This window comes from Molossus molossus, unplaced genomic scaffold, assembly GCF_014108415.1.
Source record: "Molossus molossus isolate mMolMol1 unplaced genomic scaffold, mMolMol1.p scaffold_m16_p_18, whole genome shotgun sequence".
Lineage (NCBI taxonomy): Eukaryota > Metazoa > Chordata > Mammalia > Chiroptera > Molossidae > Molossus > Molossus molossus.
The window spans coordinates 37,256,868-37,280,247 of NW_023425353.1; the positions used below are offsets into that span (position 1 = coordinate 37,256,868).

The following is a 23,380-nucleotide window of genomic DNA, read 5'->3' on the forward strand; positions in this document are numbered from 1 at the left end:
AAACTTTACAAGGATGTCACCAATATAAATCACTTCCACTTTAAGATAGAAAAAAAGGCCACTTGCTTGCTTCTCATAGACTCAAATTTGAGGCAGTTATAAACCTATTTAAGAATTCAAAAAAAAAACAAAAACCTCTGGCCCCTATTCCAGAGAAAGACACACATGTAAACTTTATTACTAGTAGGCAAGATTTTAAAGATTTCTTGAAGTCTATACATGGATTGCAGGTTAAAAATATCTACTCCAAGTAAAACCTGTAGATATTTCAGACACGAAAAATCTATTCTTCAATGTGACAGAAACAAAAAGTAGAGCCCTGGCCGGTTTGGCTCAGCAGTTAGTGTCAGCCTGTGGTCCAGAGAGACCTGGGTTCGGTTACCGCTAAGGGCATGTACCGCAGTTGCAGTTTGTCCCAGCCCTGGTTGGGTCATGCATTGATGTGTCCCTTTCACATCAATGTTTTTTTCTCTCTCTCTCCCCCTCCCACTCTATCAGAACAAAAATGGAAAAATGTCCTCGGGTGAGGATAAAAACAACAACAACAACAAAAAAACAAAAAGTAGAAAATAGTAGATTGAAACATGAAAATCTGTAATCTCACTAAGTAAGTGGCAAATTATATAAAATAAAGAGACTTAATAATATAGAGAATAAATGTAAAATGAGTAGTACATTTTAAAAAGTAAATGCTGTTTTTGTTTTTTTTTGGTACATGCCCCTAGTGGGAACCGAACCAGGGATTCTCTGGTCCGCAGGCCGATGCTCCAACCACTGAGCCAAACTCGCCAGGGCAGTAAATGCTGTTTGAAATATAAAACCCATTAATTATCATGAAAATTAATAAAAGGTGAGACTTGAATAAATTTATAAACAATGACAAATCTTTCCTTAAAATCTTAATTAAGTACTTTCTTCATTTTTCCTTGTCCTCAGGACAAAAGGCAGGGAGTCCAGAGCAATGGAAATGGAAATGCTATGTATACAAAAAAGACAAATAGCTCTCCAAAACCTGAGCTGACTGACTTACAGACTTGGGCTTAAAGCCCCAAAGAGCTAAACAAATCCCTAAACTGAAAAAAACATAAATAAGTAAAAAGTAATTTTATATATTAGCCAAAGGTCATTATTAATCCAACATAAAACATTAAATATATATGGAATTGACTTCATAAACATTCTGGTTATATATAAAATGTAGTTAATTTCAATGACTAGCCCATTAATCTTGACAATGGTTAATTTTCAGACTTCAAAGCATAAAATCATTCCAAAATGTGGGTTAACATTTACAAATAAAACAGTTACAAGGTTATTCACTGTTTCATAAAGAAAATTAATGTTAAAAACAGTATTCCAGAAGAGATAATTAGTAGTTTGCCACCAAAATAATTTCTTGACCAGCATTTGTCTATTTGGTGTCATTATTTGCTCAACACTTCAGATAATACCTCAAGTACATGAAACCAACAGAACGATAAAACATTATTGATATTAAAAAGACATTCCTTTCCCTCTGAATAGCTGTCCTTAAATAACAGATGTTCTCCACATTTCTAGTTAAAATAGCTTTGGAGCATGCTCCCATGCCCGCACATTTCTTGCCCCCATCATCCCCCCAGGAGCATTACACCTTTATCTCTCTCCTAAGCTCTAAGGGCTCCTTCTTTTGCCTCTATAACTTGTGTCCTGAACTCATTTCTTCTACTGCTCACTTGCTCTACCTCTGTGACTTCCTAAATAAACTTTCTCTTATAGCTTGAATGAATAAATAAAATAGCTTTAGATTCAAGCTTAGGCTGAATAAATGTGACATATGAAATCTGATGCCAAAAACTTATGTTCAGTTTAATTACACCCAACCTGAAACAACCATTATTTTACAAATAGGCTTAACCACCTGAAGCCAAAACGTTTGTTATTTTTATTAACTATAAAAATCATCCATATCATATCTGTAGATTTCAAATTGTTCAAATGCTATAGCAACATTATCATGATCAGACATGTAAATAGGGTGTGTCAAAAGGTTTACAGTTGTGAGTACACCAAACAGAGTTTATTCTTATATTATTATTTTATTATTTTATATACAAACAGTTGTAAACCTACTCTTGCCCTACCCTGTATAGTGCTTTTATTATCTTGCTTGTACATCCAAGCAACCCTGTAGGGTAGAGAAGGGAGGCATTGTTATTCTGATGTTATGAAAGAGGAAAGTAAGGTTCTGAAAATCCCCAATTTGCTATATGGGTTAATAAAGAGACAAAACCAGGCTCAGATGTAGGTTAATCAATTCAAAGTTCAGTATTGCTAGCCACTTGAAAGCCTATCTAATGACTCTATATTGTATATGTCACTCATACAAATTAGCATTAACACATTATGCACAAATCTTAAAGAACTGTATTTTGGTCTCAATTTCAGATAGACACACAAGACTAGTATTTCTTCTGTTGTACCTGATGTATTATTTTTAGATATTCTGAAAATTCATAAAATACTTGTTTTAGAGCCTTGGCCGGTTTGGCTCAGCGGTTGGAGCGTTGGCCTGCGGTACAGAGAGACCCGGGTTCGGTTCCCGCTAAGGGCATGTACCTCGGTTGCAGTTAGTCCCCGGCCCTGGTTGGTCGTGTGGGTGGCAGCCACTCGATGTGTCCCTTCACATCAGTGTTTCTCTCTCTCTCTCTCTTCCTCTCTCTCCCTCCCACTCTATCTGAACAAAAAGTGGAAAAATACTTGTTTTAGAAAGATATTTCTATTACTTTTCTTGAATAAGGAAACAGATACCATAAAATAAAGAGATGGTTCAAGGAAAAGAATGTAAGTGTGGTCAACAAAAACTGTGAAATCAAGTCAACTTTTACAAGACACCTTGAACCATTCTTAACCATACACATTCCGTCCTACATAGACAAATGTACAGTACTGAATTAGGTTCTACAGCACTTATTACATGCTGAAAAATGAGACAAAAACTGTTTTATTTAAAAAAAATTTTTTCCCTTTATTAATTTTTAGAGACAGAGAGAAACATCAATGAGAGAGAACATCGCCTGGCCACCTCCTGCAAGCCCCCCATTGGGGACTGGGCCCACGCCCAGGAATCAAACTGGCGACCTCTTGGTGCATGGGTCGATGCTCAACCAGTGTGAGCCACATCAGCCGGGTGAGACTAAAACTGTTTTAGATCTGGCCTTGATTTGAGAAGCTAATATTGAAATTTTAAGTAAACACAGTAAATTTGATTTAAAAATGTGCATCTCATTTCTAAAACACTTGTCTAGCTAGCTCTGAATTAGAAAGCTAATCAGGAACACTGGCTGGTGTGGCTCAGATAGTTGGAGCATGGTTCTGTGCATTGAGAGTCTCAGTTTCGATTTCTGGTCAGGGCACATACCTAGGTTTCAAGTTCAATCCCCAGTCAGGGTGGGTGCAGGAGGCAACCAACCAATGTATATCTCTCACACCAATGCTTCTCTCTCCCTTCATCCCACTCTGAAATCAGTAACATAATAATACTACCTACTTTTACTATATGTGATGTTTTGTGATATTAAAAAAAAAGCTAAACAGGAAGGGCGCCTTTATTTTATAGCTACAAAACAAAGTTCAGAGAAGGAAGGAAATAGATACATGTAAATGAAAAAGTATAGAAACTAGAAATTATGGAACAAAGAGTAGAATTTTATATTAAATTCCATAATAAATATCTAACTAAAACCCTAATCATTGATTCAGAAAACTATGAATTAAGAAAAATTCATACAAAAATACATATCAGAATTAGGCAACATTTCTTCAAGTATTCAGTCAGAAAAATCTGCCATCTCAGTGAAGAGCAACAGCTGAAGTAAACCTTGGATGTACAGAAGTGCTAGAACTTTGCAAGGAGATTTTCTTCTTACCTCCTTTTGCGCAATACCCATCCTATCTCTCCAATGCATCAACACAAGATCCACTTTTTCTTTGGCAAATTTTTCAACTTCTTTAGCAGCTTTCCCAGCTAATCTTTGCCACTCTGGAACTTTATTAAATTTTCCATACTGATCCTGTAAAATAATGTTGAAATCCATTACGTCCTGTTTACAAATTTATTATAAAAATGTAAGTAAAGCTGAAATACACTATTTTCCATGATTAAATAAATGCAGAATATTAGGGCTCAGTGAAAAAATAAGGTGACCATTTCTGCAATAAATTATACGTTTTGTTCAAGAAATCTTAACCTTCTTAGTTTTCAAGATGATTCCTCTTAGATGGCAAGATGCAATTGGGAGGTGGGTGCAGACAAAGAAATGTGGTGAAAACAGGAAAAAACAAAACACACACATACAAGATAGTAAACAACAAATATCTTGAAACATGTTAAGTAATTTTCTCAGACAACTCAAACTTAATAATTAAAATAGCTTTGTAAGAAAAAAAATCTGAACTAAATTTTTTCAGTGTTGGCTCTGTTCACCAACATTTATTAATTACATATTATGTTCAAAACATCACACCACACATTTGAATTTTTTGTTTAAATCCATTCCTGAATGTGATAAACTGAGTTAGAGAAATAAAATATACAAAATTATTGTGGTGAGGGCGGGAGGGTGGGAGAGGAGGGAATCAGTGGGAGAAAAAGGAGAAACATCTGTAACAAAAATAAATAGAAAAAAGAAAAGAAAAAATTGTGGTGATAGGTGCATAACTCTAAATATAAGTATTAAACTGTACACTTAAACCAGGTGAGTTTTGGGGATATAAATTTTATCTCAATAAAGCTATTAATAATTTTTTAAAAATACTATTTAATGCAGTGAAATCTTGCTTTATCTCTAAAATTTTTAGTTTGTCTCCGATGAAAGTACTCTTTCATTCTGAAAAGATACTTAGGATAAGCATATTTACCATTGCTATTTTCACATTATCTCTAACATGCATCCGATCGGCATCCTTCTCAGGAACTGAATCTGAGCTGTCCAAGTATGCCAGCAAGCCTGGAGGCTAAAAACAAACAAAAACAAGACATATCCATTTTTAAAACGACTGCACAAATAAAAATTTATCCTTCAAAATCCAAATAAATACTATGATTTAGTTATAGAAGATAGCATTTATTGTAAGGCAACTCCTATGGTAAGTATCCTTTAAATAAAAAAGACTTATAAAAACCCTTTTAACAGTATAAATAACTTACTGATGAAATTTTACTGGGCAAGAATAGATTACTCTTTCTAGTTATTCCACTGACTTACCAAAATGCGCTTCAACAAGTTTGTTGCAGTTGCATTTTCAGCTGTCCAGAGTCCCACTAAATGTCTACTTAGCTGTCTGAAAAAAGCAGACGTTGAGAAAGGTTTGCTGCTTTATCTCAGCTAGAACAGAAAGGAATTTTTAAAAACAAAATATCACATAAGAAGTATGACTACAGTACAAAAATCATGCTGATGTTAAATATTAAAAATTCGTATTTTAATTTGGAGATATATGAAATAGTAATGCAAATATTTCTAACATTTTAGAATTTTCTCCAAATTAAAAGGCTTTCCTAATAAACTCACTAATTTTCAATGGACCTGCACATGAAGAAGTAGGTTCTTACCCCACTTAAAGATAAAATTAAAAAATTAGATTTGATACAATTAGTTTGTACAACTCTTGATATAGAGATCAAAAAGAAATACTAGACTTGATATACAATTAATCTATCTGTATAATAAGTCCTGACACAGTGATCTGAGTCTTCTGGCATTCCCTGGATTTCTGAACATAAACAAAATTCTACAACTATGCTGTAATATAACCTTTTTGGCAAGGTCAGAGATAGCAAATACTTTCAGTTTGGGAGTTTAGACAAAGACTCAACGTTCTTAGAGCAAATTATTCTACGCATCCCATTTATTAGCTAAAAGCATATTTTGGTTCAAATGAAAATCTAGATCCATACTGAGGCTATGACTTAGTCATTCCTTTATCCTAATCCTCATGATGACTTTTGTCTTTTAAGCTGAAAGCTCTCATAAACAGGAAGTATATTTTATGCACTGCTGACCCTTCTGTGCTTTGGTAGGTATTCACATGCCATTTGTTATAAAAATGGGTATAAAACCTGTGAGGAAAATAACCAAATAATCACCTACAGTCATATAGGTATTTATACATGTTACACTCCCAGAAGAAAAAGTTTAATAGGAAAATCCAAATTATATTTTGTTCTGTCACCAAAAAATAAAATAAAACAGAACTGTTCATTCCTGTGCCTATTTAAAAGCTAATATAGTAAAATAGTTATAATTACACTTGTAATTTCATTCACTGATATTTGGTAGGTATCATATCAATGATTCCTAAAAAGGTTATAATTAGGGATAAAAGATAACATTTTATAATAGCAATTTGTAAAAGATAAATCAATGCAAAAGTGGTATTATTATAATAATTTGACAGCTTTTCAATACTGAGATTGATTATAGTAGGAAATGTAACTGATTAATTATAATAAAGAGGAACACAAAAAAGCAAACATCTAACATGGCAATGTAATGGAATAAGACGTCAAATGGTCTATTGTAATGAAAGATGGTGTCTAGTATTGCTAATAAAGTAATACATCAAAGAAATAACCTTCCTTTTATATCTTTTTTGTCCTCTCAGGTAACACAGCTTTTTGTGGCTAACGTATACAAGTGAAGGATGCAGATAGCTTCTCATAACAGCATGAAGAGCAGAAACTAATGGCAAGGCAGAATACTAAGACAATCAGTAACTGGAAGCAGGTAATAAAGGAAATTTATAGTCTTATAAAATAAACATAAGTCAACAATTTATTATGTAAAAAGTCAAAAAGGCCCTGGCCAGTTTGGCTAAGCAGTTAGATCATCAGCCCTCGGACCCAAGGGTTGAAGGTTCAATTCGGGTCAAGGACACGTACCTGGGCTGCAGGTTCGATCCCTGGCCCCAGGTCGGGGTCGGGCGGGAGGCAACCAATTGATATGTCTCTGTCACATCAATGTTTCTCTCTCTTTCTGTCTCTTTCTGTCTCTTTCTCTCTTTCGCTCCCCCTCCCTCCCTTCCTTCCTATCTAAAAAAAAAAAAAAAAAAAAATCAGTCAAAAAATATACTCAGGTAAGGATTAACAACAAAAGTAAAAAAGAACATGATTAAAATATGTACTTATATAAATACGTTTTACTATATGAGTAATAGTAGGGTATGCTAAGTATATCTGAAAGGGTCACATGTTGGGAATCATAAGGTTTTAAAGGGCCATAATTCATATAGCCTGGAGTAAACAAATATTTGTTTTGTTATATTTAAATAATTATAAAAATGATGATTTTCCAAAGGAATAATATTTACAACAGATTTAGGATAGGCCTACATTAGGCTGGTTAGATATTAATGTTTTCTTTATTCATAAAGTAGAGTACCTAACTGACTAAAGATATTTAAAAATTGATTATGTGAGGTTTTCATACGGGGTCATCTGATGCAGCGTAGTCAGATGGAAGTACAAGAAGTAAAAGCCTGGGCATGTGCTTCTAGTTCCAAAAGTTTCCAGGCATTCTTTTCCATGTTCTAGTCCCATGACTATGGGTGTGAAGCCTGATAACAGGACAGTGGGGGGGAGGGGGGAAAGCAAATACATTTCATTATTTCCTCCCACGTTACCCAGAGGCAGAAACAATGATCATTTGGGCACAATCCTTCTTCTACAAGGAAAGGAAAAGGAGAATAAGATGAATCAAAAGGAAACAAAATATTTGTGTAATCCAAAAACATATTCAGTGTGTTTTATGAAATATATCTGAATTCACTTTCTAAACAGCAAGTGAATATATAGCAAATTAAATTTAACCTACCTATTTGTAAGCATCCTTTGATCTGCACTTATTGTAAACATCGCAGTGTGCAAGTGTCGAGGTAAGGCACCTTCACTGAGGGCAAGTTCCTGCATTTTTGTAGCAATTTCTTTGTCACCTTCCTTTGGAAAAAGGGTAAAATAATCCCTAAAACAGCAAGCTGAAGATATCTATCCCAATTTTGTAAAACTAATTTTACATCTCTAGATAAAATCATTCAGTATACAATATACAATTAAAAACGCAATTTCAATTACCCCAAAATTACACAGGTGAGTAATAGTAGTAGTAGTACAAGTCATTTAAAAAATACTAGTTGCCTTTGGAATGAAGTTTAAATGTTTCCAGGCAAACTTATCTTATGAATTATGCTTTGCTTTGTTTAATATTAAAATTAGTTTCATTCCCTGAGAATATAACAGCCAACAAAGGGAAGAGGTAATAAAGGGAAATCAGCAATTTCTACAAAAGGCATCTGCAAACCTGGCTTGTTTTTGTTGCTAACAATATAGTCATTTTTAAGAATGATGTGATATAGGGGCAGTTCTTTATATTTTGATTTTGCTTTACTTATATGGACTCACTTTGGTGACAGGACTGATAGGACTACTAATCAAAGGTAATCACAGAACTACACATTAAGCAAGCGGTGTTATATTTAACACAGTCTGTCGAAAGTAAAAAGGCTCACAATGTTACTGAAAAAAGTACATGTAGTACAATTGAATATATAGTATGTATACAAATATACATACAGTATGAATATGTAAATAAATCACTTGGACAAATAAACATGTAGCATATATTCAAATATATACATAGTATGTATATGTACATACATCATTTAAAACAGCACCTAGTCTGAAAAAAAATTCATCAAAATGCTAATAGTAGTAACCTCTAGATATTAAAAATATAGGTGATTTATTTTTATTTGTTCCTTTTATTTTTTCTGAACATCCTAATGTTTCTTCAAAAATCATATACCTTTTTTACAATTAGAAAAACATACTTTAAGATACTTGCCAGGACTTCAGTGTAAATAAACAGACATCAGCTCTTGTCACTGGCTATGAATCTGACATGTGTGGCTTGCACCAAAGCCAAAAGTTGGCATTTTGATTATACCTGGCACTCAAATATTTCTGCATGAATGGCAATATAGCGCTGGAGTAGGATCAGGAATACACTTTGTTTGGTCTCATGATTCTAACTGTCTTGGGCTACTGCAAGCTCTGTAAACGACAGATGCGGTGCTTACTTTGGAAGCTAAACTGAGCATAGAACCCATTAGCTAGAGAGGAAAAATTAGCCTTTAGCTGTATATACACAATAAAAATGCAAATCAAAAAAATAAAAATAAAAATAAATAAAAATGCAAATCAACTTCAATGTTCTACTAGTTTAATACCTATCTATAATTTTTAACAGCTACTCGAGTATGCTAATTCTGTGCTCATTATTTAGCTACATATTATATTTATGATACAATCACTGAGTTTTTTTAATAAAAGGGGCAAACACCCTTACATTTATCCAAATTACTACACAACAACAAAAGAATACATTTAAACTGATGTCACTGTAAACATCCAGAATGAAAGATGACATTCATAGCCATGACCTCAACTTCTAAAGAAAATAGAAGGTTAAAGCAACTACAATATCTGATAATATTATGTCCTAGTCTCTTAAAGGTTAATTATAAATGCACTTTACCATGAGGAACTAATTTTTGTTACCATTCTTATTTGGTGCCACTTTGCTATAAACAAACATCATTAACAAATTTCTATGTAACCTCAGTACCTAAAGATTTCAAAATCATCACCACTAACTCTCCAAAAAAAAAAAGAGAGAAAAAAATAATTCTAACTTCTAATTCTTTTAAAATAAAACCACAATAAATAATGTAGAACAGAGGGCTTTTTTAAAATTAATTTATTTTTTATTAATAAATTTTTGTTACAGATGTTTCTCCTTTTTCCCCCACTGATTCCCCCCTCCCTCTCCCTTCCTGCCCTGTCCCCAGTTTGTTGTCCATGTCCACTGTTTATGCATACATGCATATAAGTTCTGTGGTTTATCTCTCCCCCACCACCCCCTCTTCTGGGGATTGTCAGTCTGTACCCCACTTCCATGTCTCTGGAACTACCCCATTCCTCAGACTGTTATAGAACAGAGGGATTTTAAACTTTCTTGTTTCTAAACCCACTTAAGAATTTGAAACTCTTAGTTTATTATTGAGAATTGTTCCTGCAACTGTTTTAAACTAATTTCTGAATAAATATTTAAAGTGATTTTCCTTACACAGAAAAATTGCACATTTCCCATAATAGATTTAAAGGTAATTTTGTCATCTTCAATTAAAATAGCCAATTAACATTCAAGTAAGTTTAAACTTTCAGCCCTGGCCCGTTTGGCTCAGCAGTTGGAGCATTAGCCTGAGGAACAGAGAGTCCTCGATTCGGTTCCCACTAGGGGCACATACCAAAAAATAAATAAAATAAAATTTCAAAACTGTTCTCTTACCTCTATTATTGCCTTCATAACCAATCCAGCTCCTTTTATAATTGCCATGGAAGGATGCTTTATAACAGGAGGGAAAAACACATCACAGAATGAAATAATTTTATTCCAACGTACATGAGTGGACAAAAGTAGTTTACCATTGTAATACAAATAAATAATATAATAATTAATAAATAATACAAGAATAAACTCTGTTTTGTGTACTCACAACTATAAACCTATTTTTGCCCACCCCTGTATTTAGTTTTTGCTTTTAAGGAGGCTATATAATTTTATAAAGGTATAAGCCATAAAATTGGTATTCTTACAATATAGAGCCTTACATACACTCAAAACATAAAGAGTTTACATTAATAGAAAATAGCTGACACTTATTTGAATAATAATATACTTAACTGAATGATAAATGCCATAAAATTGGTATTCTTACAATATAGAGCCTTACATACACTCAAAACATAAAGAGTTTACATTAATAGAAAATAGCTGACACTTATTTGAATAATAATATACTTAACTGAATGATAAATATCAAATGATATTAAAATAAAAATTGATATTTATAATATAAATTAAAATATCATAAATACACGCATATATACATAGGCACTATAGTACCATATGCAGTAACAAATGCTTTCAATTGTTTATGAACAGCCCTGCTAAAGCACATGCTATTGCTTGAGAATTTGTAAAGATAAGAGAACTTTGGGCCTACCACAGGTAAAAAAAAAAAAAAAAAGTGTTTTTCACCACTTCTAATACGGAAAAAATGGACAGCAGAGTCAACAGTGATCAAAAGCCATCAACAGAGCTCTACATAAAATACCAAGAAATCTATGGAATTAAATGTCCTAACATGATAATGTACTAAGCTACATTTATCAATATTACTACAGAAACACACATGGATCATTTTAAAAACAAACTGACCCCAAAAAGGGGCTCTCTTAGATTAGCTGTATCTGATATGAAAAATATAAGCTCTCACCTGAAAGAGTTTAAAGAGGGTTCTTCCATTGGATGCTACCATTTCTAAGAGCATATCAAACTGCTGCCCTTCCGTTGTCTCACTATATGGAGCACAGAGAGCAAATGTAAGGAAGTCCAATAGTGAACTAATAACTAGGGCACCAGTCCCATGATCCTGAAACAAAATAACAAATTGCCTTGACTAGCACAGAGAACTTGATTCAAACTTTCTGTTATTCTGTATGTTAGAAGTAAAACATTTAATTTCTCAATAAGAGGTTCAAAGTTTGAAGTAGTACTTGTTTTACTAATGTAGCAAATCCATTCCTTACCATATCTGAAAAGAAATTAAACTTCAGTCAAATTTCAAGAGAACAGCAAAGACTCTTCAAACATGTATAAGCAAAACTACTGTGTATTTGTATTAAAAGCAATCTGTGACAACACTTGCAAAACTGGCAATTTGTTCCTGTTCCTTCTAAAGTGTTATGGATTGCCCATTTCCAAAATGTTAACTAGTGACTGAGGAACAACAATTAGGCTTAATTTTTGTTTTGTTTTAGAACAGCTTATTTTATGACACTTTAAAAAAGACAAATGAATAAACAGAGAATCTAGAATATCATTATAAATACCTAAAGACTTTGCAACCCATCCCTCCCAGATTAATAGATATAGTCCTAAAACAATATTGTATTATTACTGACCAAGCTGAATCATGACCAAATACTAACCAAAGTCGGGGGCTATAACGAGAAAAACAAAACTGTTCATGTTACAGTTCTAGAATACTTTTTAATAATATATGGTATCTTTCATTAAGACAAATTTAATTATAACTTACCACATGGGAATTAAATTTCTCCAGTAAGTTTTCCAGAAACTTCTTTGAAGAGAGAAGAGAAGCTTTGTTTAGCTGTTCCTGTCTTAAGTCATAGTCATCATGCATGGGCTGTTGATTAAAAACAGTGGTAATTCATGAGCACTCCCATGTTGCTGGCATCACACAAAAGTCATTTCAAAGAGTATTTATTAAACAAAGAAAGAATTGATAAGACAAGGAGGCAAAAGTGATGATGTCTTGGATTTGATGAGACTTTATAGTATGCCCATCAAGTTACTACAGATAGTACTGCAAAAGGTACTCCCTCAGGAGTCACAGTTCTCCCTTCAAGGCAAGCAACACCCATTCCCACTCCCCCAATTTTATAATTTAAATTTGAAATAAAATTTAGCATTGAAAAACAAGTACTAAAAGTCACAGCAAATGCTTCATCTCCAGGTGATTTTCTTTTGACTATTGGGATAACAGAGTATAAAAAGCCTCCAGAATGCTAGTTAGGAGTATAGATAAAAATCCCAAATCTGCTACTGACTACAGCTGACCTTAGGCAAGGTTACGTTATTTTAACACTCAGTCTCATTTTCCTTAGCTATTTAGTGGGAATAATAGTAGTACTTGTTTCATAGGATTATTATGAAGCTTAAATGAGATAATTCATGTAAAATAAACAGCCAAAACCAATTGCAATGAGGTAAATGTGTTTGTTTCATACTATTGTATTTTATGCGCTAGTTATCCCACTACTTCTTTTAATTAACTTATCTGGAGTAGTAAAAATAATAAAATTCACTTTGGGGAGTAAATGCAATGTTATATACATGTGATTACTTTTACTCTACACCACTAAACTTGCCTAAAACACTTTATATGAGAAATAAAACACTGCCCAGGCCAGTATGGTTCAGTGGTTAGTATCGGCCTGCAGACCAAAGAATCTCGGGTCCAATTCCCAGTCAAGGGCACATGCCTGGGTTGCAGGTTTTATCCCCAACCCTAACCAGGGCTGTGTAGGAGGAAACCAATCAATGTATCTCTCTCACATCGATGTTTCTTGCTCTCTCTCTCCTTCCCTCTCTTCCACTCTACCCAAAAATTAATGGAAACATATCCTCACATGAGAATTAACCAAAAAGAAAAAAGAAATAAAGTACAATATACTATACACAAAATTGAGGTAAATCAGAAACTTCAAAGCTATACTGAACAATTGCTTCTCCCCCATACAAGCTGTCACCAAGTTAGATCTTTATCTCTCAAGCAGCTTTCAAATGTCTTCTTTAGCCCCTATCCTACCTTGGCATTCCTACATGGTAATCTGGTCCACATGCCTCTGAGTTTACTTGTAATCTACTCTCCACATATCACCTGAGAGCATTCTAAAATTCAAACCTGACAGATTATTGCTCCCCTGTTGAAAAATCTTCCAGCTGTTCCTTCCTAAACAATACAAATCTAGCTTCTTTGTCTGATACCAAAGGGTTTTGTTTTTTTTATGACTGTTTCTGCATACATCTCTAGCTGTAACTCTTAATCCCATGCACCCCCAATACATACCTCATAATCCAGCCATATTTAATTATTTGGTGCTTCCCAAACATGCCTTTGTATATGCTAATCCCTTTCCCAGGAAAGCCTTCTCACAGAAAGAAAATACTGCCTGTCCAACATTCAGATCAAATGTAATGCCTTCCAGAAAGACTGGCCTAATCTTTTATCTCCTCACCACAAAACCAAAATTAAGTGCTGCTTTTTAGTGATTCCATGGCCCCTACCTACTTTACCTTGTATACATGTCCTTTCCTCACAGTACTGTCAGAAATTTCAAGGAAGAAAGGAACTCTGTCTTAACTTTGTTGCATTTCTACCATAGTGCCTAGTTTGTAGGATGTGCTAAACAAGTGTTTATTTGCATAAATAAATGGCTGTAACAGAAATTTAAGAAATATAGAAACACTGAATTTCTCTATTAATTGGTAAAATTAAAATCTAGGTTTGTGGAAATTTAAACCATCAGTTAACTTAAGAAAAACCACTTTCCTTAAAAAAAAAAACACTACTTACACACATGAGGGCACAGAGCATATCAACAGCTGCATGGATTACTCCGTTGTGGTTCCTTTTGAGGGCTTTTACTACTTTCACTCCTAGACGTTCCCGAAACCTTGTTGAACAACAACAACAACAAAAAAGCATATAATAGCATTATCAGTGTACTATTCTATTATTTTACTATTAAAATATAAAATAATAAGTCATTAAGTTCCCACTGCATTACCACTGCAATGACATTTTTAATCCCACTTGTGAAACATATCAGCTTACATGATAATTTTTTTCTTTGAGGGAGATTTTTTTTTAGGTTAATTACAATGGAAAGGCATGTAATTTCCCATTCAACTTTACTGCAACGAGTCGGTAATATTACTGGTGAGTATGATACCAATATCTGCCCCCTTCAGTTCCACTCACCTTCCTTTTTTACTTCTCATGAATAAAAACTACCATATTACTACATAAAAGGTATCAGGTTTAATCAGCCATAAAGAGGTAAACTGTAATTATTTCTTATTTTGAATTGTAAAAATTCTCTAAAATAAGTTATATTTCAGAAGACAACCTACTTTGGAAGCTGAGTAAAGGCTAGAAAACCAGCTTTGGAAGCCACGAGCCTCCTCACAGCCTGGAACTGACTCTCCAGTTCTGCATTAGAAGCAACAACATCTCCCTCTTGGGACAATAATGCTGTTATGGCATTATTGATCAGTTTTTCTTTGTTTTCTGAGAAGAGACCCTAGGTGAAGAAAGAGTATTTCAAAAATGTTTCCACACTAAAAGTTAATGTCAATGAACAAAGTATGATACACTTTATCTTACATCCTGCGTGACTGCATGCAGAACGCCGCTATATGAAATATTAGCATTGAACCTAAATACAGCATCTGCAAAGTTGCCATCTGTAAGAAGATAAAAAAGTTTTAAAAGATTTAGAGCTTTGCATTCCTAATTCTTAAATGATTATTAAATACATGGAAGGAAATGCTATTACATTTAAATCAATACTTACTTGGAGGTGTGGCCAGGAATCTGAGATGAAGGCTCTCTACTTCCTCATCGACAGGCATGCTTAGTAATCCCCATCGCTGACCTTTATGGGTTGATGTCATTTTTACACAAACATCTCTATTACCAGAGGCTCTTACTCCATCCAACAAACTTGCTAATAAGGAATCTCTAAGCAAGGTTAAAAATAGAAAGGTTTTAAGATTGATAATTAAGGGGAATTTTGATTCAGCAAGAAACATAGACCCCTCAGTGGGTAACCTGCCCAGGGGACACTGGGTACAAGGGGAAACACAGGGGCTTTACAAGTCTGGAGCTCCAATAGTATTCTCTTCACTTTGCTGTCACATACTTTGTACAGGTTACTTAAACACTGCTGTAGTTTTACCATTTTTATGGGTCTTTTAATTTTAAGACTATTTTTAACAATTTTTACCAAGGTATAACTTCCAAACCACAAAATTCACCCAATTAAAATGCACAGTTTGATCACCTGTAGTAAATTTATACAGTTGTTCAATCATTACCACCATCCAGTTTTGGTACACTTCCATGCCCCCAAAAATTTCCTTGTTGCCCATTTGCAAAAAACTCCCCAGCCCCAGGAAACCACTATCTGCTTTCTATCTCTATAGTTTTGCTTTTTCAAGAAACTTTGTTAAGAGATGAAAAGAGAAGCCACAGGCTGGGAGAAAATATTTACAAAAGACATATCTGATAAATGACTATTATCTGAAATATACAACAAACTTAAAATTCAACAGTAAGAAAAATAACCTAATTAAAAAATAATCCAAAGTCTTAACAGAGACCTCACCAAAGATATACATATGACAAATAAGCATATGAAAAGAAGCTCTATCTACATCATATGACATCAGGGAAACGCAAATTAAGTCAATAAGTGAGATACCACTACACACCAATTAGAATGGCTGAAATCTGGAAAAATGACACCACCAAATGCTGACAAGGATAAGGAGCAACAGGAACTCTTATTCCTTACTGGTGGGAATGAAAAATGGCACAGCCTCTTTTGGAAGACAGTTTGCCAAAATCTCCTATCCTCTTACTGTATGATCTAGTGATCACATTCCTTTGTATTCACCCAAAGGAATTGAAAACTTACGTCCACCAAAACCCACACACTGATGTTTACAGAAGTTTTACATTCATAATTGTCAAAACTTGGAAGCTTACTAAGGTGTCCCTCAGTAGGGGAACAGGCTTAAAACAACAACAACAACAAAAAAAAACATAGTACATCCAGACAATGAAATATTATTCAGAGTTAAAAATAAATTAGCTGTTAATCTATGAAAAGACATGAAGGAAACTTGATTGTGAAAGAAACAAATATAAAAGAGGCTACAAACTTTATGATTCCGACTATGACATTGTGGAAAGAGGCAAAATTACAGACAGTAAAAAGATCACTGATTGCCAAGGTTTAGGTGGATAAGAAAGAATAAATTGGCAGAGCAGAGGATTTTCAGGCAGTGAAACTACTCTGTATACTATAATAATGGATACATGTCACTATACATTTGTTAAAACCTACAGATTCATCAATTGTAACTAATGTAGCACTCTGGTGAAGGATGTTGATAATGGGATGCTATTTGTGGGGGTGGGGTTTGGTAGGAGGTATATGGGAAATCTCGCTACCTTCTGCTCAATGTTGCTGTGAAACTAAAACTGCACTATAAAATAACGTCTATTAAAAAAATCTTCATAGGAACAAAGCCAAATGTAAATATGTGGCCATAGGTACATTGCTTATTTTACCTAGCATATGTTTTTTATTGCTAAGTGGTATTCCACTGTATGGATGAACACCATTTTTGTCTCTCTATTCCCAGGTGATGTATATATGGAGAGTTTCTAGTTTAGGCTTTTATAAGTAATGTTATTATGAACATTCACATGCAAGTCTTTGTGTGGGCATGTGTTTTCATTTTTCTTAGGTAGATATTTAGTAATGAAGTTGCTAGATCATGTGATAAGTAATCTTTGACAAAATTGCCAAACTACTTTTCAAAGCAGTTTTATTATTTTACATTTTCACCAGCAATGGATAAAAGTTCCACAACCTTGCCAACAATGGGCACTGCCAGTCTTTTCAATGTTACCCATTTTAGTGGAAATGTAGTGATTTTAATTTTTTTTTCCTAATGACTCAATTGTTTCACGTATTTATTTATCATTCATATATCTTCCCTGATAAGAGGTCAAATTTGAATCTTTTACCCACCTATTTTTGGTTTTTTTGCTTCTTTAGTATTGAGTTAGAAGAGTTCTTTATATATTCTAGATGCAAGTCCTTTATCAGCTATGGTTTTCCAAATATTGTCTTCCTGTCTGCGGCTTGTCTTTTCCTTTTCTAATGAGCCAAGTTTTAAATTCTGACAAAGTCTAATTAATCAATTATATATATATTTTTTTATGAATTGTGCTTTTGGTATTATATCTAAAAAATCTTTCCCTAAATCCAAAGTCACAAAGAAATTGTTTTCCTTTCTGCGTGTAAACTTTATTAGGAATAATGGCATGTTTTTCCTAGGGCTAATATCAAAACTAAACAATGTATGTATAACGCTGTATGACAAATGCTAAATGCTGAGATCCTTCCTCTGATTAGAACTGCACCATTTTTTTCAGAAGTTTTCTTCCTTGAGTTTAGGACAGGTAAAAATATAACATTTGCTTAAGATACCATTTTTGCAGACCTTAGATCAAAAGCTTTCTGAGGTAAGAAACTGGTCATACTACAGGAAGTGAAAATACTTCAATAAGGCTATATTATGGATAGTGGCAAGATGCACCAGAACTGTTTCAACTAACTTTTAAAAACAACTTTAGTCTTTATCTATTTACAACAGCATGAAAGAACTGCCTGGAAGGTAAATACTGCCAATCCTGTGACAATGGCTTAGTAGATAAAGGGAGATCCAGTCATTCACAGTAGTCATTCAATCCAGTAGAACAGCTTGATAAATGTGTTTGCCTTACAGGAGGAATTTATGCGCTATAAGTTTTCATATCAATAGCCAAGTCACAGTAATATACACATATGTAGGCCTATTCCACTGGAATATCAAATAACTAGCCCAACAATACAAACTTATAGATATCTAACTTCAAGTAGAATGTTCACGTTCAAGTAACTTGCTGCTGTGATCCAAACAATTTAACTATGGAAGTGGTAGGTGCTATTTTTAAAATACACTTTAAAAGCTTAAGTTTCAGAAATACACTTTTCATTTCATTTAAAAATCAAGTCACCATTTTTATTCTCTTTAGGAATTTGAAGACTAAACAGTCATTTTAAATATACAGTAAAATAATGTTGTCTTTTCATAAATTACATAAAGTTCTGAATTACAAAGCCATGTTTTTCCTCTTTGATGAAGCACTTTGCCTTGTACATACTAAAATTTCAAAAGCTTCATGATTTTTAAAAATACCTCTCTGTTGAAGAGTATTTCCGTATTTGCCCTTTTATAAATTCGATGGTAAAAAGTTGTGGATTTTCTGAGTCACAAACCAATGCAAACACCTAATAAAAACAAAAAACAATAAAAAAAAACATGTTTAGTTTTATGGTGTTTCATTAGAAAAACACATCATTTTTTAAAACCTCAATGTTTAAAAATGTGACTTGTTTACAATATCAGAATTTAAAAACTGTTTGCTTAAGTCTCATTTAAATTTTCATACAAAATGTTCCATTCATTGTATACTTTGAAAATAAATTTTGAAATATTCGTTGTTCTAAAGATCAATTAATATAATAATGTAAATAATTAAATACAGATTCTTCCTGTTTCCCATTAAGCATGAAAAAAAACTTACAATAGAAAAAGACTTGTTTTGTTTTTATCAATGGGAAGAATTTCCATTTAAGTTAATACTGATAAAACTTACTTCTCCTAATGGTTTCAAAGTTGCAATATTATAGGTTGCTGGATCACGTTCTACTAAACATGTTTCGGTAAGCGCTAGCACTCTTTTTACAGGTTCCTTCAAACAAAATTGAGAAATTATTAAAAAGTTACTGAAGAGAAACATTAAAACCAGATAAACAAATTTTTATTTTCAACACACAGGTCTTACCGAATGTCTAGGTGATATTTTTTGGACTATAAACTCTGCTAAAGATGTGATGGCTTCATCAGTGCTGTATTTTCCAAAGCGGAGATTCAAATATTGCTCAAATTCTAAAGGTTCTTTTCTGATCCGCAATGAAATACCTATATAGTTGCCAGCATGATCTATTGCACTCTTGATTATTTCTTCTCTTTGCTCTGATGCAAATAAATGCTGCACAAATTTTGAAATTTAAAAAGTCAGGGTTGAAATAACTAAAATGTTAACTATTGAATCAGCTCATAAGAAAAGTCTGGTATATAGTTCTGCAAATAACACAATGAATGGAAATTATAACTACTCAGAGTATAGTTTTCATCATCATGTGGACAACACTCTGGAGCTTTCAAAAGGGTCCTCAGGGACCCTAGCTAAATCCAGTGTGGTTGGTGGGTTCTATGTGGGCAGGATTCCAGTTTCAACCAAGGTAGCTTTGATTTAATCTGTTTTCATATAGTGGGCTTTCTTGAAAGATTACTTTGAAGGATGATTAAATGTTTACAAGTCACTGGCTTATGTACATTACAAACCAACCTCCAGGAGTGTATTTACAAAGGTCAAGAATAAGGTATTGCTACTTGCATCTGGTTCCTGGAGGCCAGAAATGCTAAATGTCCTGTAAAGGGAAGAGTCCCACACAAGAAAAGTAACGGTTCTGCCCTGAATGCCAATAGCTCCCTTGTAGAGAAACACCGGATCAGATTATGTTTTAAAAGTGGATTTTATTCCCAACAGTTTATCAGTCCCTGTGGATGCAGAGAGGTACCAGATAAAGATCTGTTGAATCAACCTGTCAAGCTATTATAACTAGTAATGAATTGACTCATTTTAGTTAGTCTGTTTGTTTTATTTATTTATGTTCTCGCCTGAGGATATTTTTTCCATTGACTTTTTTAGAAAGTGGAAGGAAGGGAAGGTGGGGAGGGCAGAGAGAGAGAGAGAGAGAGAGAAAGAGAGAGAGACAGAGAGAGAGCAGCATTGATTTGAGAGAGACACACTGATTGGATGCCTCCCACAAGTGCCCCAACCAGGGCTGGGTATCACACCTGCAACTCAAGTACCCTTGACTGGGAATCCAACCTGAGACTCTTCGGTGTGCAGGGCCAAACACTGTGCCACACTGGCCAGGGCTCATTTTAGCTAATCTTTTCAAAGGCAGAGTATGCTTAGAAAGTGGGTGATTAAAATTGCTTGATGCCACTAGGCAATAAAAAATGTTGGCAACTGCTCAGCCAGTGTGGCTCAGTGGATGAGTGTCGGACCTATGTACCAAGAGGTCGCCGGTTCAATTCCTTGTCAGGGCACATGCCCAGGTTGTGGGTCCAATCTCCAGTGGGGGCCACGCAGGAGACGGCCAATTGATGTTCTTTCTCACCGATGTTTCTCTCTCTTTCCCTCTCTCTCTAAAATCAATAAAGAAAAAAAAATGTTGGCAGCTGAAGAGTATCACAATTTTCATCCTTAATGTTTACTGTATACATTGTAAAGCTTGACTGAATTACTGTGATACAGTTATCCTGTTAAGGTCTGCAAGGCCGTATTCCTATAATTAGGTATGTTTTCCACCAACAGGTTAATCACTACAAATTTCCAGAGTGCAGAGAAGAGACGAGCCTTTAGACAGCACTACCACAGCAGACTTTAGGCTGCTTTATGGTAGGAGAGGGAACTAATTTCAATTTTGGAGTTTGGATTCAGAGGTGACAAAATGTCTACAAGTATGTTTCTAGATGAGGGACACTAATGGATGGCACCCATCACCTGAATAAAGAGTGAAATCTAGGATGGAAAAAGGCTATAGGTCTGAAGAGCTAACATATTTGGCAAATCAGATTGTTTGCCCCTCTCCTTCATTCTTTATACTACCCTTCTGCTACCCTCTAGCTTCTTGTGTATATAAAAGTTCTAGGCTTGCCCTGGGCTCTGCAACCAGGTAAGGATAATTTATGTACAGAACACTAACTCTTGGCAGGGGGAAAGGGGAGAAGGATAAAGGGGGGATAAATGGTGATGGATGGAGACTTGATTTGGGGTGGTGAACTCACAATACAATATACAGTTGATGTGTTACAGATTTGTACACCTGAAATCTGTATAATTTTGTTAACCAGTGTCACCCCAATAAATTCAATTGTAAAAAAAGAAAATCTTGGAGTAGTGTTCCCAGGTCACAAAGGCAGCAACAGGAATTAAAATTCTCAAGAGAAAGGATTGAGAGTAAGTTCAACTGAGCTTCTCCATGTGGACACTCTCTACTGCTCGTCTTTGAGATTTGAGGTTTTATTAAGAAAGGCTGGATGTTTCTTATAAAAAAAGATGGTCATCATCTATAGCTCAGCTTCTAGTAATGATAAACAGGGTCTCAGCATCTTAAAAGGCTCTGCTATCCCCCACAATTCACATACAATTCAAAAAACAACAACAAAACCTGTTATATATATTATTTTCATTTTAGAGACCTACAAACTGAGATTCAAGCTCTTTGATACCAAAGCCTGAACTCTTAATGCCATATTTCCTCCCAAAAGATTCACATGCAATTTCAAGATGAAGTGGAAAAACCCTGCTTTCCTTCAAATGCTCATTTCCCTTTTTAAATGACTTTTTAAAACAGAACTTACCAATCTACTAAATCCTCCATAAAGTATACAGAACCCTCCTTGATAGTCAGAGAGATCCACAAAGCCCTCAATATTTCTGTAGTCATAGGAACAGAGGACTCTGTTAGTTGCAGGATTAATCTGGTCAAAGCCTCCAGGAGTTATTTCCAAAATGACAGGTTTTCTTGTATCACTCCAGTGATGCTTATAACAGTTATATCTCTAGAGAAAAATAATATTAATCTTAGGTTCAAATATATATATATATATATATATATATATATGTACATTTATCATAAAATAAAATTACATTTAATGTACTAGTCACTGCTGAAACAACCAGAAATCTAAACAATACTATAAATATTTAGAGCTACTATCCAAATTGTTAAAAACATTAATTTTAGCTATTTGGAGGTTTCTGTTCTTTCAATTAAGGAAGTTCACTCTAACTGAAGAAAATATATCCTTATCAAATTAACAAAGTTTTGAGTTATATTTTGTAAACAATTTTAAGTCACTCTTACGCAAATCTATTTTTTTAAAAAAGGAAATTTTAAATAGAAATGTTATTCTGAAAAAGTTTTATTGAGGAAAAGATTTCAATTTTTGTTGATGGATTCTTTTAATTAAGTTAGATATGAAAAAAGCTAGGTTACATTTCAGGGAAGTGACAGTATTCAATTTAAACAACTATTAATATAGATTTTAATATAGATTTTCTTTCTATACCTGCAAAACTAGTCAAAGCCTCAGTCTGACCTTAAGCTTTTCTAATCATACCAATGGGAAGTTATCTTTAGAAATTTAATTTCATTAGCAAGGAAAATTCCATTTAGACTATAACATTCTTTCATAAACTAAAGTACCTAGTGTCTGAAATGATTAGAACGGTCAACATCCATTTACTACCCAGTTTAAATTATTAAAAAGAGAAAAAGAAAAAAAAAAAAAAGGTGTAGTTGAGACTGCTAACCAAAATTTATGATACAGAAAAAAATTATTTAAAATAAAGGCAAATGAGGCAAAGAGAATATAAAGAAAACAAATTGTTAGATGTGAAATGAATATCCCCTTGCCCACCCAAAAAGTCGTTTCCTGCCCATCAATATGATCAGTTACATGACACTTTTTAAAAAAAATCCTCACCAAGGATATTTTTCCATTTATCTTCAGATAGAGTGGGAGGGAGGATGGGGGCGGGGGTGGGGGGTGGGGGAGAGAAACATCAATGTGAGAGAGACACATTGGTTGCCTCCTGCACGCCCCAACCGGGGCTCCCCAGCCAAGGTACATGCCCTTGGCCGAAATCGAACCCAGAATTCTTTGGTCCACGGGCTGACTCTCTAACCGCTCAGCCAAACTGGCCA

The 23,380-nt window shown here is 34.1% G+C and overlaps 1 protein-coding gene across 3 annotated transcripts in view; it reads right to left on the bottom strand.

The window, feature by feature from the left end:
- DNAJC13 (DnaJ heat shock protein family (Hsp40) member C13) overlaps positions 1 to 23,380 on the bottom strand; it is a 117,099-nt gene that overhangs the window by 60,734 nt on the left and 32,985 nt on the right. For all 3 annotated transcript variants that reach the window (XM_036266123.1, XM_036266124.1, XM_036266126.1), the window contains exons 6-20: positions 22,032 to 22,232; positions 19,378 to 19,584; positions 19,189 to 19,284; positions 18,729 to 18,820; positions 15,266 to 15,432; positions 15,076 to 15,155; positions 14,823 to 14,992; positions 14,263 to 14,362; positions 12,202 to 12,309; positions 11,377 to 11,532; positions 10,386 to 10,442; positions 7,854 to 7,975; positions 5,247 to 5,322; positions 4,900 to 4,995; positions 3,909 to 4,052 (exon numbers count right to left, since the gene is read on the bottom strand). In XM_036266123.1, the coding sequence (XP_036122016.1) occupies positions 3,909 to 4,052; positions 4,900 to 4,995; positions 5,247 to 5,322; positions 7,854 to 7,975; positions 10,386 to 10,442; positions 11,377 to 11,532; positions 12,202 to 12,309; positions 14,263 to 14,362; positions 14,823 to 14,992; positions 15,076 to 15,155; positions 15,266 to 15,432; positions 18,729 to 18,820; positions 19,189 to 19,284; positions 19,378 to 19,584; positions 22,032 to 22,232 (1,872 nt within the window). The remainder of the gene's footprint in view (positions 1 to 3,908; positions 4,053 to 4,899; positions 4,996 to 5,246; positions 5,323 to 7,853; positions 7,976 to 10,385; positions 10,443 to 11,376; positions 11,533 to 12,201; positions 12,310 to 14,262; positions 14,363 to 14,822; positions 14,993 to 15,075; positions 15,156 to 15,265; positions 15,433 to 18,728; positions 18,821 to 19,188; positions 19,285 to 19,377; positions 19,585 to 22,031; positions 22,233 to 23,380) is intronic.